The sequence below is a fragment of the Pipistrellus hanaki genome, assembly GCF_964339955.1.
Source record: "Pipistrellus hanaki genome assembly, chromosome: 16".
NCBI classification, from domain to species: Eukaryota; Metazoa; Chordata; class Mammalia; order Chiroptera; family Vespertilionidae; genus Pipistrellus; species Pipistrellus hanaki.
Genome location: NC_140518.1, coordinates 5,755,755 through 5,772,844, shown reverse-complemented (window position 1 = coordinate 5,772,844; position 17,090 = coordinate 5,755,755). Strand labels below are relative to the sequence as shown.

The 17,090-nt window shown below is 47.4% G+C and overlaps 2 protein-coding genes across 3 annotated transcripts in view; both read left to right on the top strand.

Moving 5' to 3' along the window:
• Positions 1-17,090, top strand: part of KCNJ16 (potassium inwardly rectifying channel subfamily J member 16) — a 365,449-nt gene that overhangs the window by 113,367 nt on the left and 234,992 nt on the right. The window contains exon 2 of the transcript XR_014793011.1: positions 5,519-5,623. The gene's annotated coding sequence lies outside the window, so the exon portion shown is untranslated. The remainder of the gene's footprint in view (positions 1-5,518; positions 5,624-17,090) is intronic.
• On the top strand, positions 6,289-16,566 carry KCNJ2 (potassium inwardly rectifying channel subfamily J member 2). Of its 2 annotated transcripts, none has more exons than XM_084862370.1 (2): positions 6,289-6,481; positions 11,541-16,566. In XM_084862370.1, exons 1-2 carry the CDS (start codon positions 6,453-6,455, stop codon positions 12,883-12,885), a joined length of 1,374 nt encoding a protein of 457 aa, XP_084718496.1. In that variant the 5' UTR covers positions 6,289-6,452; the 3' UTR covers positions 12,886-16,566. The 2 variants fall into 2 exon arrangements, with proteins under 2 accessions (XP_084718496.1, XP_084718497.1); XM_084862371.1 differs by having other exon boundaries at positions 11,377-16,566.

Genomic DNA, 17,090 nt, shown 5'->3' with positions numbered 1-17,090 from the left:
AAATGCAGGAGAAGAATTATCTGCATGTGAGCCTAATTATTAAAAGCTACACTAATAAAAGAGAAGCATGCAAATTAACTATCACTCTGCTACACCAAGCCATGCCTGCCAGCCCATTAAGAGTGAGTATGCAAATTAACCCAACCAAGATGGTGGCCAGCCATAGAGCTAGAGCAAGCAGGAGGCTTGAGTTGCCCCCAGCGATGGAGGAAGCCAAGCTTTTTACCCACCCTGACCGGTCCTGGCCTCTGCTCAAGGTTACAAAGTTTTGATTATAGAAGACAAATAAATCCTAGATACTTGCTTCCATCCAGTCCTGCAGCCTTGGCCTCTGCTCAAGGAGGCACTGAAAAAAAAAGGAGGGGCTGGGAACTTGGGTTGCCAGGGAATGATCAGGCCAGGATGGTAGAGGCCATTGGGGGTAAGCAGACAAGCAGAGGGGACAGTTAGGGGGCAATTTGGAGTGAGCAGGTTAGCAGAGGGGCAGTTGGGCATGAGCAGGCCAGTGGGGAGGAAAGGTGGGAGCAAGCAGCCAGCAGGGGGGCAGTTGAGGGTGAGCAGGCTGGCAGGCAGAGTGGTTAGGGGCAGGCAGGCAGGCAGGTGAGCGGCTGGATCCAGCAGTCCTAGATTGTGAGAGGGATATCTGACTGCCTATTTAGGCCCGATTCCTATAAATGGGTAGTTTTTAGGGATGTGCAGGCTGGGCTGAGGAACGTGCTTCCCCTCCCCCCCTCCATGACAAATTTCGTGCTCTGGGCCACTAGTATCTAAGTAAGTGCCTATAAAATGAGTCATGGCATCAGGGGTTTTCTTCAATCATCTAATGTTATTTGTTCTGTTACCATTAGTCACTCATGTTATTGATGACAGCAGTACAGCATTTTATTATTGCATAATTGTCATACACATTTTATTTCTTTGTAACGTATAAACAAGAGCTTTGAGTATTAAAGCAAATTTATCAAGAGCCTGGAATTAAATGTCAATGAAGGATATATGCTTGCACCACACAAAGTAGTCAAGGAAGGAGGAAAAAATTCAATCCAACTGAAACCAGTTTGGCTCAGTGGATAGAGCATCGGCCTGCGGACTGAAGGGTCCCGGGTTCAATTCCGGTCAAGGGCATGTGCTTTGGTTGCGGGCACATCCCCAGTGGGAGGTATGCAGGAGGCAGCTGATCGATGTTTCTAGCTCTCTATCCCTCTCTCTTCCTCTCTGTAAACAATCAATAAAATCTTAAAAAAAAAAAAAAGACTCAATCCAATTTACCGATCCCAATTGAATTTCTTTCTAAAACATAAGGAGCTCTCCTACAGAGAAGCCTGAACATGGAGCCACACTTTATATATTACAGTTGGGGTAGAGACGACTCAGGGGAATTAGTAGGTGCTGTGGAAAATTCAGGCCCCATCCCATGCTTTCCAGAGTTATCTGGCATCCATGCTATGCAAAGTTCTAGCCTCCTGCAGAAAGCAGGGGAGAAACACAGGGTGTGTGCCCAGCAGGTTGAGAATTCCTATCCACAGCTTCCACTCACATGAGGTGCTTTCTCAGGACATAGTTTTTATGTCTCCATTTCCTTAAAAATGAAAGTTGGGATTTGGGAAACCATTTGAAGATCACACACACACACACACACACACACACACACACACAAAGAAAAAACAACACAGAAGAAATGATCACATGTTAGGTCTGCAGCCAGAGGCAACAAGGAAGAGAGAATCAGATAAATGCTCCTCCCATGCCTCACCTGGAGATCTCTCTCTGCCTAAAGAATAAAGCATCAACTCCTGCCAAAACTGGTTTGGCTCAATGGATAGAGCGTAGGTCTGTGGACTGAAAGGTTCCAGGTTCGATTCAGGTCAAGGGCATGTACATTGGTTGCAGGCACATCCCCAATAGGGGGTGTGCAGGAGGAAGCTGGTTGATGTTTCTCTCTCATTGATGTTTCTGACTCTCTATCCCTATCCCTTCCTCTCTGTAAAAAATAAGATAAAGAGCAATCCCACTTACTGTTGCTGGCTTAAACAATATTTGATGGGGAATAAAGACCCCATTAATGGGCACGGTAAGCACTCAATGATTCCTCCATAAAAGAGGGTGTGGTTTTGTTGTACATGTACCTATAAACCTTGGTATATTTAAACACAGGTGAACCTCACTTACCCAGAGGTCTTCTTCGAGTCTTCATCACATAGCAAATACATGAACTAAAGCATTTAAGTGCTCTGAGATGCTAAAACAGATGTGGTAAATCTGAAGCTTTTTACTCCAAAAAGAACCAAACAGAACAGGATAGCTGCAAATTTAGCATCGCATTCTATTTCAAAAACATGCATCCACTTTGAGTCCCTTAGGTTCCATTTGCTTTTACTTTATGTACACATTTTCAGCAACCTTGCTTACATAATTTCTCGGCCCAGTGCAGATGATAATCAGCAAATTAGACAGTTTTGGTGAGACTGTCTGACAGATTTGAGGCAAATTGGCGGAAGCAAAAATGAGAAGTGAAGGCTGTCAGTGACGGAGAAGGAAAAACAAGCAGAGGCTTAAACATGCTTCATCTGGGGTTATTTCATGTAGGAGATACTGCGCTTACTGCACCCCTATGGGCCCGCCCACTGCAGGCAGAATGAAATAGCTTGTTTATTCAAATGAACCTGACTCATTATGCCAGAGTCCTATTATACTCACAAATATTGGTACTTTGATTCATTTATTCATTCAACCGACATCTAATGAGACTGATTTTTTTTTTATCTTGGCCATATGCAAGGCAATGAGGATATAAAGAAAATATAAGACACGGCAGTGGATTTTTTAAGTCACTGTTGGTGGATAGAAATAAATATAAGGAAAAAATGCTTATGATAGCATGAGAGGAACAAGATATGTTCTACTAGGAATATATACCCAATGCTCCAGGGGCAGTCTGTGGAGAAATTGAGGATGTATACAGCAGAGAAAATAATTCCCACCCGAATAAATTTCAATTTAGGAAAACCATCACGTGATATGTTACATTCCCAGGCATGCCAGCTAAATATGGCATGATCACTGTGGGTTCCAGTAGTGACAAATGGCAAGTAGGGCCTGTGGAATACATCCCACTGCTTTAGGGGACACAGTGACTGTGTAGGCAGTGGCATGCATGACAATCTTAGAAGCAGCTTAGAATTTATACACACGATTACATGCACATATATAGATGGGTCTGGAGGCAAACAAGTACTTTTAGGACACAAACAGGATTGTCTTCTAGGGTGTTCTCAGCATCCTTAACACCACAGCACTTGGTAATGTGTCCTACACATCAAGTCTTCCATTCTAAGGCTTCTCCATAGATTCTACTCCTTTCCACTCCACTTCTCAGACACACCCCAACGTTTTTGTTTTGCATGATCCATTTTAGCGCTTAATCACAGGCTGCCTCGTGTTGTCATTTGATTTCCTGTGTGCATTGCTTATCAACTAAACTGGGGAATTTAAATTATCAGAGGGAAGCCGCTGTTCCTCCTGGGCCCTTATGGCTCCCATATCCTAGCCTAGAACATAGTTAAAGCACAAAGTAGCCACTCAACCAACACATTGATAGACACTAATGGGAAGATGGAATCTGACCAATGCCGTGGAATTGCCAAGGCTGTTTTCTCCTAGATAAGAATACCATGGGAGATGGCTTGTCCACGTAGCAGCAGATTGCAAACTCATCCCGTCTACATTTCAAGTCAACCTGACATATATGTATGGTTACTATGGATTATTGCTGTGAAGATGATCACGTGGTTCTTACTGCCCAGCAGATGCAAATGACAGGAGTTCTTTGCCTCTTTCCATTGTGAAATGAGGCTGCACGTATGGATCATGGCAGGCTGAAGCTATCCCCAGTGGCTGGAGAGCTCTGTATAAGTGCAAAGGTCTATGTTCCCAGTGGAACACAACCCTCCTGCGTCACCCATTCATCATCTGACAGCAGCTCAGGATTGTGACTAATATTGGGCCCTCATATCCTAGGTGGTTACCATAGAGGGACTCGGTAAGAGCATAATTCGCACTTCCTTGGAAAAATGTAATCCACAGATGGACCCCAGCAACCAACTGCAGTGGTGTCCAAAACTAATGAGGATTTTTGCTAAATAAAAACTGATTCGGCCAAAAAAGCTGTGCTCTGACAGAGAAATCTGTATCGCACATCACTCCAAAGAGTATATTTATCCAAACGCTGATTGCATTGGAACACTAGAATTTTCCTAATAGGGGCATAGGGAAAAAGCGCTTATTGATGAAAATGCACATTTATATTTTTCCTTTATAGAGTGAAGAAATAGGATTGATGCTACCATGCATTCACAATGTTTCAGTTACAAAATTTAATCTCTCGTGTTTTCTTATGTAGCTAAGTAAGGTAACATTTTTTTCATTCAAATTAGGAAGCTGATTATTAAAATAATCCACATCTGTCCTAGCTGGTTTGGCTCAGTGGATAGAGTGGCAACCAGCAGACTGAAGGGTCCTGGGTTCGATTTCAGTCAAGAGCACATGCCTGGGTTGCAGGGCTTGACCCCCAGTAGGGGGTGTGCAGGAGGCAGCCAACCAATAATTCTCTCTCATCATTGATTTTTTTTTTCTCTCTCTCCCTCTCCTTTCCTCTCTGAAATCAATAAAAAATATACGTTTAATAAATAAATAATACACGACTTCATAAATAAACGTAAGGTAGACTTCCCTTGTGTGAGCCATCACTCCCATCTATAGAACTTTAAGGGCAAGACAGTTGGTAACCGGGCTTGGAGCACTGTGTAATCTCAGTAAAACGCAATGGCACAGGAATGTGTATGGCTATCAGAGCAGTCACACTTCGTGCACAGCCTCCTCCACACCCTTCCAATTTCAATCTTTTGCTCAGTGTTAGGAAAAGAGGCATGCTTGCTCACACAGGATCCAGTACATGGCTGCGAAATCTAAGCATATCTCACCAGCGCCTCCTAGAGGCCATGTTGAGGATACAGGCTGGGAGGGGAGCGCGGGCACAAACCCTTTCCTTGCATTGGGAGTTTCACCTCCCCCCAACACCCTCCAGCACAAATCCCCTGGGCTGTGCCCCCCAGAATAAGAACTCGACTGTTGAAGTAGTTTGGCGACTCTGAGAGGCCTTTTAGAGGAGAAAATATACTGCTGCACAAAAGATTGACTTCATCGCTGGAGGCAATGAACACGAAACACACGGAGGGGTTTCAAGCTCGGGTGTTCAGAAAGGACCACTCACTATATTATGCAACCTGCTGTTTGTCACGCACACACACACACACACACACACACAGTCAATCTGAGAGGTTCCAGGATGCAGATGCAGTGAACATTGAACCTGACGCGGGCTTCCCAGGGTCTGCACCCTCTCGCCTGGTTGCTGGGAACGAAGGCTGGGAATGAGGCGCTGGTGCGAGGGCAGAGCTCCAGTGTCTGTAGGAGTTGCTGTTCCAGAGAATTCATTACTGTCTAATTGCTCTGATTTTAGATCAGCAGAGCGTGTCAGGCGGCGGTGGTGGTGGAGAACGAGATCGAGGGAGGACAACGCGAGAGGGAACGCGCCCTTCGCCCCGCGGAGGAGCCGGGGCGCTTTGTAAGTAACCGGCGAACGGTGCGCTCGCAGGAGCCCGGCGGCTGTGCGGTTGCAACACTTTGCGCGCGTCTAAACCCTGCGGGATTTGCGGGGATCCCGGCCCCTTTCTTTTCCCCATTTCGTGCTTGGCTCCTCCGCCCAGGGTGCAGATTCTGCTGCGGATTCATTCGGGGTGCTTGGGAGAGGGGGGAGCGCGGGGGACGCGCTCGGGCTGAAATGCAACCCTCCCCGGCTGCTGCCAACATTTCGCCCTGGCATTGGCGAGGTGCTGGTCCCTGGAGGGGCACGCACAGCCCAGCCGCCGCCGCCGCCCAGGCTAGAAAAGGGGAAGTGTGGGGCTCGGGGGAGGAGGGTAGGAAACTTTGCCCAAGGCCAGGCTGCAATTAGGCAGCCGCCGAAGCCCGGAAGCCGAGCTTCCCACCTGCTGCTGCCGTCCAAGCCGGGGCGCAAGTCCCTCCAGCCGGGGCGGCCTCCGGGGCCGGGCTGGGAGGCCGGAGGCGGCGGGAGCCCAGCCCGGCAGGTTCTCCCCGCTGGCAGCGCCCGGCGGCGGGTGCACCATCCTCCCCGCCCCGCGGCGGGGACCGGGGGGGCGGGACGCGCGGCCAGGCGCGCTGCGATTGGCCAGCGGCGGCCGGGGGCGGGGCCGGGCCGCCGGTATCTCGTGGGCCGCCTCAAAAGAGCCCAGGATGTTGCAGAGCGCACTGGAGCCCTGGCCAGCGCGCAGCCTGCCCCGCGAGCTGGGTCTTGGGAATTCGGGTTTGCTTCGGCGCCCTCGCTCTTACAAAACCACCGGATTTTACATGCCTCTGTGCCCCCCTCCGTCCGCTCCATGTCCCCATGCTCCTGCGCCTGCAACAGGTAAGGGCTGCTGTGTGTTTTCTTCCCCCGCATGCGTGCCCCGGGGAGTGCGGACTCGGGCTGGGGCTGCCTGGTCCCCGGCGCTTCCTTCCCCTGCCCCGCGGCCCCAGAGGTGCCCAGCTGTCAGCTGCAGCGGCGCGCACCCACGCTCCCTCCGAGCCCCCGAGCATGCCTATAGAGTTTGTGTGCCGCCCCAGAACATCCCAGATCTAAAAATACTGAGCCGCGCTTGGAACAGTTGAGCAATCGAAACATTTCTCTGCAGCATCTGTTTGTGCTCATAACTTCCAATGCACCAGCTGTACCGAGATACGGAGTTTGGAGGCAGGGGCGAGGGAGCTGGCGTTGGAGAGTCCCTCTAAGGGGGGAAAACAGGGGCGAGGGGATAGATAGGGTGACTGGGGTACTGGTCTCAGACCGAGGCCGATCTGGGTGCTCCGCGGTAGTCCGGACCCTTGATCTTTTTATGTGCTTTCTTGGTCATTGTTTCAAGTAGAGAGTCCAGCTCCACACGGAGCTAGCGTCCCAAAGTTGCTTTGCTGGGGAGAGAGAGGCAGCCCGAGTTGGAATGGAGCCTACAGCCGGCAAAGCTCTCACACTATTATGTCGCTTTCCCCTGAGCAACTTGTAATTCTTAATAATAAAGTAATTAATAATGATAATAATAATAATGCTGTTACCTCCGTGGAAGACAGCGTGGTTTCTGGGGAGGCCAGAGGGGGAAACGACTTTTTCTGCAAAGAGATTGCATCATAACAGACGGATCGTGACATTTGGGGAAAAGGAGAGATGGGAGACTGGCAGTGTGATTGATGTCTGTGCCTCAGCCAGCGGATCAGTAGGAGGGTAACCAGGACAGGGCTGTGAATCCTGGGGCGTCTCACCAACGCAGACTTTGCCTTCACCTGATAGGAAATCAGGCACGATTTGAAGACATGTTTGGGGTATGCAAAGAATGCATATTGCCTTCTATTTTCACATGCATAATCTAGAGGCAGTTCGGTTTTCTCTCACCGCTGTTGTATGTCTGCTGTCCGTTGTGTTACCCGTGCACTTGTTAGCTTTTTCCTGCTCACTTCCACCCCCTGCCCCCGTAGTGTTTTATTTATATTTGCCATTATCTGGAAAAAAATCTCCAAGGTCAGGGGTCAGAGGTGTGACATCAAGGGCTGTGGGAGGGGTGAGAGTCGAGTTCAAGGTCATTTCACTTTGCCTTCAGCTCCTCCCTCCCCTCTCCCATGTTTGTTGGCACTTTCTTTGATGCTATGGGTGTCCCTAGGAAGATCTGTTTTAAACTCTTGTGAATTTGGCATTAAAAAAATAAAAAAACAATCCACACCATTTCTACTTCCTTGAGACTCTCTCCAGTTGTCGGATCTCCCATTAGCTGTGGAGTCCTTGTATGACTTTTCAGTAGCATGAAAGATTGACCACATCTTTACCTCAACAGATGGCCTGTGTTCAGGGTTTCTGTAGCGTGTTTTCCTGTGTATTAAACCTGTATGTTTTTCAGCATTGGCACATGCTGAGTGATGCTCCGTGCATTGTTGGGTGTCCGTGTCGGAGTGGTCACGTAAAGAAGTGGGTGTCCCCCTCGCTCCCCCCTCCCTGCCCTTCCTTCCCTCTGTTTACTGAGCTTCACGGAGGTTGCCTTGCTAGCACTTGTGCTCACATAGCAACATGTGCCTTAGAGCACAGTCGGGCTGGTCTATATGGCGTCAGCTGGGGAATAGCTATTCTAAACACTCATTAGCGGGCCTCTCTCTGAGCCCAGCTCACCCTCCTTTATGACCCTCAGTGCCCATCCTCAGGAACGTTCTCCTTCACTGCACCATGGCCACTGGATGGGACACATTTACTCTTGTTGATTGTTCACAGTCGCATTTTCTGGTCTTAGGGTCCATGTCGGAAATACTTCCTATCGGCTAACATGATTTGGGGTCATTCCTGATGTTATCTCCTTGATCTTTTCCTTTTCTTTAATCCATAGCTCTCCCTCCCTTCACATCTACCTAAGACTGAAGCGCTGAACTCTCTTTTTCCATTGCTTATGCTTAATTTTGGCTCAGCCTATAAATAGTCTTACCATGAACAGCTCCACATGCAGCCTCTCCATTTCCCAGAAACATTTTCTACCTCATCGGGGATAGCCTGGGTGAAATGATGACGTGTGTCTTTCAAACTGCCATCGGCCCCTTACATATTTAGGCTGGAGGGAGGATTCACACGTGGTTCACCCGATCAGGGATCGATTCTCCTGCCTTGTTCCCAACTCAGGAGTCACATAGTGTTCTCAGCTGCTCTTCATCGATTCTTTCTCACAGGATTAATCTGAATCTATCCTTAAACCACTGCCCAGAAGCCCTGCTCCTAATGGAAGTTTTCCCAGATGCTCATGAATTAGTGATTTGGGGTGAAAGAGGAGGAGCCAGGAAACTCTCTGCTGGCCCAAAGCCACTGGGTGTGCGGGGTGGTTGGTAGGAAAGCCATTCCTCACAGTGGACCTACCAGATTCTGGAAGGTTCTAGATTGTTGCTATGGCATTAGCTGCACCAAGTCTAAATGCATCTTTTGTGTGTGCACACATACGTACACATGCATCTGTTTTGGAGCCTATCTATTCAGTGACAAAAGTTTCCATTTTACCTCCCAACTATATATTTTTTTTCCATTTTCAGGCAGAATGGTCAGATTTGTAAATGATGTGCTTCAGGTGGCACACGTTCTGTCATTAGCAATGGAAACAGGACAGTAACAGTCCCTCTATCCAGGCTCTCGTTGAGGGCCTTGATGCGGAAAGCTATTCAGAGGAAGCTGGAGGTGTGTGTTTTGTGGAATTCAGACCAATGTCCTGGGGTCGAGAGTTTTGGCAAGTTGTAATACAGCCTGTAGATTTCCTATGGTGTTATGCTTTCTTCTGGAAAGGTGCAGAAGTCAGTCAGACACTCTGACGGAAGGATTCTTTTGAATCAGGAAAAGGGAATTTCTTGGTGTCAGTTATAGGATTCCAAAGTCAATCAGAACTTCAGGATACACGTACTATTTAGATGATGCCTCTTCCTCACTCTTTTTTTTCGGGGGGGAGGGGAGGGCAAGGGGGAGATACACCTGTATTTGGTGTCACATCACCTCTATCTGGTTTTGTGCAGAAATGCGTGGCCATAACACCTGAGCCCCATCAGCCGAGGTCCCTGTTAAACAAAGTCCTTCCCATGCCCGGGATCTAGAACCCCGAGGAGCAGGAGTCTTGTCTTGTTCCGTTTGTCCGAGTACAAACCTCGCAGGGAAGCAGACAAAACATTGAAGCAGGTGGAAGACTGGGAAGGCACAGTAACTTCTTTTTAGAAAGTGATTCAAAGACACTTTTAAATCGGGCATCACTTAGGTGTCAAAAGCTGCCAAAATGTAACACACATTGCAATTTTCACAGATGACTAATCTCGGGAAAAATGTGTTGGGGCACATTCTTGCATAATAACTTGGATGAAGAGGGAGCGGGGAGAAGACGGTAGCAAGGCAGTTTTCAAAGACAGTGCACCGAGCCTCTCTGCAAGGGGCTGCGAGGCAGCAAGGCAAGCGGCATGCTTTGCCCGTGTGCAGGTGGCTTGGCGGCGGCTGGATTCGTTCACTGCTTACCCTTCATGGGCTTTGGAGGGAGAAAGACTCAGTGGATCCCTGATCTTTTTAAGCTGTTGTTCCCTGTCCCCCTTTAATCCAGCAGATAGAGTAGGTCCGTGTTTATGTGCTAGCTCCATGCTGCAATCATTTCTATTCGATCAAGACAACACCCTCGACTTCTGCGCAGGCATTTGTCAAGTAGGGGAGGGGAAAAACAGTGCCTTTGGAGCCAGGAAGGAAAGTTGTAGTCCACCGGGAGCTTGTCCCCAGGACAGGACAAGGCGAGGGGAGAGAGCGGAGAACGCCTGTTTGCTCACATTACGTAGAGGTGGGTGCCTTCTCCATAGGAACATCTAGCAAACAACGGCGCGTGGAAGTGAAAGTGAGCTGGCATTTATGATCTGTTCCTTCAACGCGGCCTCTGTTTGGGAAAACACAGCATTGGCCTCGCATGAAATGAGTTCCTGCCTTATCTCAATCCTCTAAAGACCCGGTCCTCTGGCACCAAGGTGCTTGCTTCCGAGCCAGTCATTGCACACGGCAGTCCCATCTCCGGGGAGTTTCAGGACCGATTGCTAGGCAACAGAGCCATCTCTCGTTGGCCCCCAGAGCAAATGTGCGTCTTCCAGTGAGAATCCCTTGCATTCACGGAGGTGGTGTGGGGCATTGCTGCATGGTGGCAGCTTGAAGTGTGTGGACCGATGGAGCCGGCCCACACAGTCTCCAGGAAGTGGGATCCATGTCAGATAGCTTTTAAGGACTGCCTGCTGAGTTGCATCATTTAAACAGAATAAGCCTTCTGATTTCAGCCTTGTCATTGTCTCCCCTAATGCACCTGCAACTCAGTTCCCATTAACATTCTGCATGCCTATGGAATGTTCTCTAGACATGTCCACGTTCTTAAAGCTGCACGATCCACCTTGGCGTTAGGAAGTCCTTCTGCTGCTTGATACCTTGCAAGTAGAGAAAGCCAAAGAAGAGAATGAGAGGGGTGAGGTAGATCCAGAAAATAGAATATTTTAGACTGCTTGCAAAAAAAAAAAAAAAAAAAAAATAGGAGGAAAAGGACCTGAAGTTTTGATGGAAAGACTTGATTTTATGCTTTTAAAAGAAGTTAAAACCATCTTTTAGGGCACAAGGAATTAAAAATCCAATGATTCAATGTAGGGTCTATTCATCTATATCTGACTCTGTGACTTGCTGGAAATGTTGCCTCAGGGCGTAGAGCCCTTAATAATGACTTCTCTTGTAATGAATGCTCTCTCTGTCTTTGGCAGGACCTGTCCTCTGGATGTCAGCTGAGTTACTAAGGTAACTCTGCATGTCCGTAGACAGACCTTGATAGAACTTCAAGGCTCCTGGAGACCCCCCATCTCTCCTTCTTTTACTTTTTTTTCCCGGTGTGTGAACTCACTGAGCATTCAAAACTGTTTCTCCAAAGGTTTTTGCAAAAACTCAGACTGTTTTCCAAAGCAGAAGCGCTGGCGTCCACGGCAGAAGCGATGGGCAGCGTGCGGACCAACCGCTACAGCATCGTGTCTTCCGAAGAGGACGGCATGAAGCTGGCCACCATGGCGGTTGCAAACGGCTTTGGCAACGGGAAGAGCAAAGTCCACACCCGGCAGCAGTGCCGGAGCCGCTTCGTGAAGAAGGACGGCCACTGCAACGTCCAGTTCATCAACGTGGGGGAGAAGGGACAACGGTACCTCGCGGACATCTTCACCACGTGCGTGGACATCCGCTGGCGGTGGATGCTGGTTATCTTCTGCCTGGCCTTCGTGCTCTCGTGGCTGTTTTTCGGCTGCGTGTTCTGGTTGATAGCTCTGCTCCATGGGGATCTGGATGCCACGAAGGAGAGCAAAGCTTGCGTGTCTGAGGTCAAGAGCTTCACGGCCGCCTTCCTCTTCTCCATCGAGACCCAGACCACCATCGGCTATGGCTTCCGGTGCGTCACGGACGAGTGCCCGATCGCTGTGTTCATGGTGGTGTTCCAGTCCATCGTGGGCTGCATCATCGACGCCTTCATCATCGGCGCAGTCATGGCCAAGATGGCCAAACCCAAGAAGAGAAACGAGACTCTTGTCTTCAGTCACAACGCCGTGATCGCCATGAGAGATGGCAAGCTGTGTCTGATGTGGCGGGTGGGCAATCTTCGGAAGAGCCACCTGGTGGAGGCTCATGTGCGAGCCCAGCTCCTCAAATCCAGAATTACTTCCGAAGGGGAGTACATCCCCCTGGATCAGATAGATATCAACGTTGGGTTTGACAGTGGAATCGATCGTATATTCCTGGTGTCCCCGATCACCATAGTCCACGAAATCGATGAAGACAGCCCCTTCTATGACTTGAGCAAACAGGACATTGACAATGCAGACTTTGAAATTGTTGTGATCCTGGAAGGCATGGTGGAGGCCACGGCCATGACCACCCAGTGCCGAAGCTCGTATCTGGCCAACGAAATCCTCTGGGGCCACCGCTACGAGCCCGTCCTCTTTGAGGAGAAACATTACTACAAAGTGGACTATTCCAGGTTCCACAAGACTTACGAAGTCCCCAACACGCCCCTGTGCAGCGCCAGAGACTTAGCAGAAAAGAAATATATCCTCTCCAATGCAAACTCATTTTGCTATGAAAATGAAGTTGCCCTCACTAGCAAAGAGGAAGACGACAGTGACAATGGCGTCCCAGAAAGCACAAGTACGGACACGCCCCCTGACCTAGACCTTCACAACCAGGCAAGCGTACCTCTAGAGCCCAGGCCCTTACGGCGAGAATCAGAGATATGACTGACGGATTCCTTCTCTGGAATAGTTACGTTCAAACACAGTCTGTTGGTCAAAGGCCCCAAACAGTGATTCAGACGACGGTACTGGCGGAGAGGTGGGTCAAGGCAAGTGGCCACCAGGGACTGAGGCTAGCCTGGTGGCTTCAGAGGAAGACTCTCAGCTCAGAGATGGACGGAACACACTCAACACGCCTCCCCATGACCCGACGGCACATAGACATGTTGTAGAATAAGTTATGGGGTGTTCTGTTTTGTTTTGTGTTTTTATAAGACTTGAACTTGCAGGCAAGCCTTGGTTGGGTATTGGACTTATCCAGAATGCTTCTCTTTGGGGAACAAGAATGTTTTTAATGGCATAACAAAGGCAAGACTCTGCCTTAATCTCAAAAAGCTGCTAACTACATGAACACAAATTATATTTTTGTTGCAGTGTAGTTTTTCTTTAGTGTAACTTAAAAGTCAGTATTGAACTTGGTTGAAAGCTCATGATATGCGCTTCAAAGTGCCAAAACAAGAGCCTGATTTTTTGAGGCCAGTAATTTGTTTGCTAGAATTGATTTTTTTTTTTTTTCTCTCTCTCTCTCTCTCTCCTCTGGTTACATAAGGGCATTATGTAACGCTAGCCAAATGGTAGCCTCCGGGTTGGTTTTTTATTTTTTTTCTTCATGATGTTAATGGGTTATCTCAAATTTTAAGTTGGACTACCTAAAACGAATACCAAAGATAATGCACATTTTTGCACAGTGGAGCTTATACTAAAAAGGAAGGAAAGCTCCAGAGCTGCCTTGAAATCAACAGACAATGACTTTGAACCTCAGCGAGACCTTGAACTGCCCTCCAGAAAATAGGACATCACACACATAGAGTCTAGGTAGGGAGCATAGTGCTTTTAAAATGTTGTTCTTTCATGTGATTTTTGTATTAAAGGAGGGAGAAGAAAGGGAAAGGGAAGTTCTCACACAAGACACACACTAAACACCTCTTCTGTCCTGCGAGCTAGTGCTGGCCAGGCTAATGCATAAGGTGAGAGATGGTGCCGTGCTCTGAGCTTGCTCCAGGTTTTCCCTGTTTGCACATTCCAAAATGGATTCCATAAAATAAGACCTTGGTGGAATTCAGTAGGCATTCTCAAAACTGAGCCGCCTAACGTGGAAGGTAAATTAAGTTCAAACCCTTGCAGTTGAATACCCCTCCCTGACTGCCAGGATAGTTCCAGATGGACTTTGCCTTCGGAAAGATGCCCCACTAGCAGCCCCCTGCGTGGTCCCTCCTGACCAGTCTGTCTGGAGCGAGTCCCACAGCATCTGAGAGGGCTACGGAGGCCAAGGCCAAGGTGTGGATGAACCTCTTTGGATATAGCACATCAGCTTAAGTATCCAAGAGGGAGAGGAACATGGCTTTATATTCACGGTAGAGGGTAGGGATGAAACTGTCTCAGTATTTTAGGGTCACCAAGAGCCATACAAAATAAAACACAGTCATGAGTAAGGGAGATAATGGGTTAAAGGGTTATGGCCCTTTGTACGCACACTCATGCTTGAGCGTGAGCTGATCCTTGTCCCCGCAGGAGACATGGATTCCCAGAAGCCTCTCCTGCCTGGGTGCCTGACTTGCTACCCATTTTCCCCTCAATCTAGCTGAGTCACGGAACTCTTTTTTTATTTTTTTGTCTGAAGTACCCTATCTGTGAATTCCGGGTTACTGACTTTTCTTTTGAATTGGAGTCTCAAAACCAACTCTCTCATGGTGTTAAATCCCTGTATGCCATTAAAAAGAAGCTTGTTCTAGAATCCTGTATTTGTGAATCGATGTGGGTCTTGAGCAGCCATATCTGAATGCAGTGCCTGCAATGAGGTCACCAGACCTGCCATGGTCAGCCTTCAGAGTCCTTGGGTTTGAAGACGGTGGTGTTCTTTTCATGGGAACCAACACAGAGATGTGGATGCTGTTTTGAAATCCAAATTGAGAGGCAGGTTTGGGAAGTTGTCTAGAGAGTTAGAGGAACTGGGACTGAGTGGACAAGACAAACAACCAAAGAGGCAACTGTCTGGCCGTGGACACGAGGCTACCGAGGGCTTCCGCTGCTGCTATTTCGATATTTTTGCAAAGGAAAATAATCAAACCAAAGAGTATTCAGTCACATGTACTTTCAATGAAGATACAGTGGAGGGTGGGGCTGACCTCCGAGAAGGTTCCTCCCCAACACACAGCTGCCACTTAAAGAAAGAATTGAGGTATTTGCAAAGAGGGTGGGCAAGGGGGCAGGAACGAGGGAGGGACATCTTTCAACTTCTTTCTGAAATAGAGAAGAAAAAAAAAATCTAACATTTCTGGTGCACACAGGTTTGTTTGTCGTTTGTTTTTTGTTTTTCAAGAAAATTTTGCAGAAGCTATGTTTTTAAAAGTGTACATTTTATAAAATTTATCAGATATTTTCATATTTAAAGCCAAATGTAAATAGAAGTCTGTAAAGGGGAAAAAAAATTGCCATGGAAAGTCTGATTTCAGTGCAGCAATTTCTGAGAGCTAGTACCTATATGCTACCGGTTAGCATGGTTTTAACAAATATCTTCCCAGCCTTATAAGGTTTGTATTGCTATGTTCTTCGGTTATTTATTTCAGCATGGGCTGTTCATTTGAAAGCTTTTTTCCTAGTTATTAGTATTGTAACAGTTACAAGCTTTAAGTGGCTTTTATTTTATTTTATTTTATTTTATTATTTTATTTTATTTGTGGTCAAGAGCCAAGACACAGGTAATGCACTACATTGTTTTGCTGCATTTTACCTTCAAAACATTTGTCCCTCCTGGGCCTCCTTCCTTCGTGCACACATGCCGCCAGGATGCAGATGGAAGAGACCCCGTGAACGTCTGGGGTCCATTCTTGGACGCGTGTTGCTTCTTTATTGCAAGCGAACCCTCGCTGAATTCACGTAGGACTCACTCCCTTTTAAAGAAGTCATTGCCCACATCTGGCTGGGCATCATATTTTTGGAAGGAGGCATAGATTCTAGGTTATCCTATTTTTAAAGAAAATGTAGACAAAGTGAATCTATTTTGATTATGGAGAAAGGCATAGTTTTCTACCCCTCTACACGTATACTTGAATCAGACATTTCAAAGATGTCACACGATAGCACTGTAGTCCTTTCCAAATTCCTGGAAAAAGTTTTCACCTTAAAAAAAAAATTCTCTCAATGCGTTATTTCTCCCTTTGCTTCCTTTCTTCCCTACAAACTCCCATCCCAAACCTTGATGTTTCTTTCATGAGCTGTTCCCAACTCTCCCTCCCCTGCCCCAAATTATGTTACCCTTGCAAATAACAAATGTCAGTTCACGTTGTAAAAACCACTTGGTAAAGGCAAGAAGCTTGTCCTGACTGGCAGAGTGGGTTCTTTTTCACTCTGTGTCTACTCATGTTAAGGTGGGAAAAAAAGTGTTGCATTCATTCCCATCCCCTCACTCCTCACTAGAATCTCTTTTCTGGTGACTCTGGGTTCAGCTCTGGTCTCCGGCGAGTTGCACAAGCTGGGCCTCGGACAATCGCGATAGTTCCTATTTTCCCGTTTGCCGTCCTTTTGTACCTAAAGTCTTCCTATTGTACTGCACAAACCATGGATTGTACATATTTTTATATATTATGTCTTATTTTATTATTTCTAAATAAAAACGTAAATGTTGAACACAAATCCGTGCGGGATCTTTGGGCTTCCTCCAAGTAGAACCGTAGAATCGAGCACAAGTTCACACACAATGGGGCAGAAACTCCGATGCTCTGCATGAATGGAGCCATAGAAATTGCCTGAATAGGCAGGTGCGTGGGGTGGCAGATTAGTCTAATCCACCTTAGAGGAAGCCAAGCTCATATTTTGTTTTTTACAGAATGGCCTAAGCTAGAGAGAGGATAGAAAAGACAGAGGAGAAACAAGCAAACCACCACAACAAAAAACCCACAGAATATAATAAGGTTTAGATCGATACGTTTGTTGAGTGATCCTAGTCCCTTTTCTTGGAACCTACGCTGTATGTGGGGTTCTTCCTTGTATGTTATCTCATCTCAAGAGCAAATCAGGACATTCTTATTGCCGTGTGAGACATCAGGAGTAGGCAAATGTGTCTCATAAAGGGCCAGATAGTAAAGGTTTCTGATTTTCAGACCGGGCCATCCTTGTATAATCTCTACAGCTCCTCCCTTGTGGTATGAAAA

Excerpts from the sequence above, each read along its gene's own strand:
- KCNJ2 (XM_084862370.1), top strand. The coding sequence starts at position 6,453 with ATGTCCCCATGCTCCTGCGCCTGCAACAG. Across the intron at positions 6,482-11,540 it reads TGCTCCTGCGCCTGCAACAG|GTTTTTGCAAAAACTCAGAC; the intron begins GTAAGGGCTGCT and ends GTTTCTCCAAAG.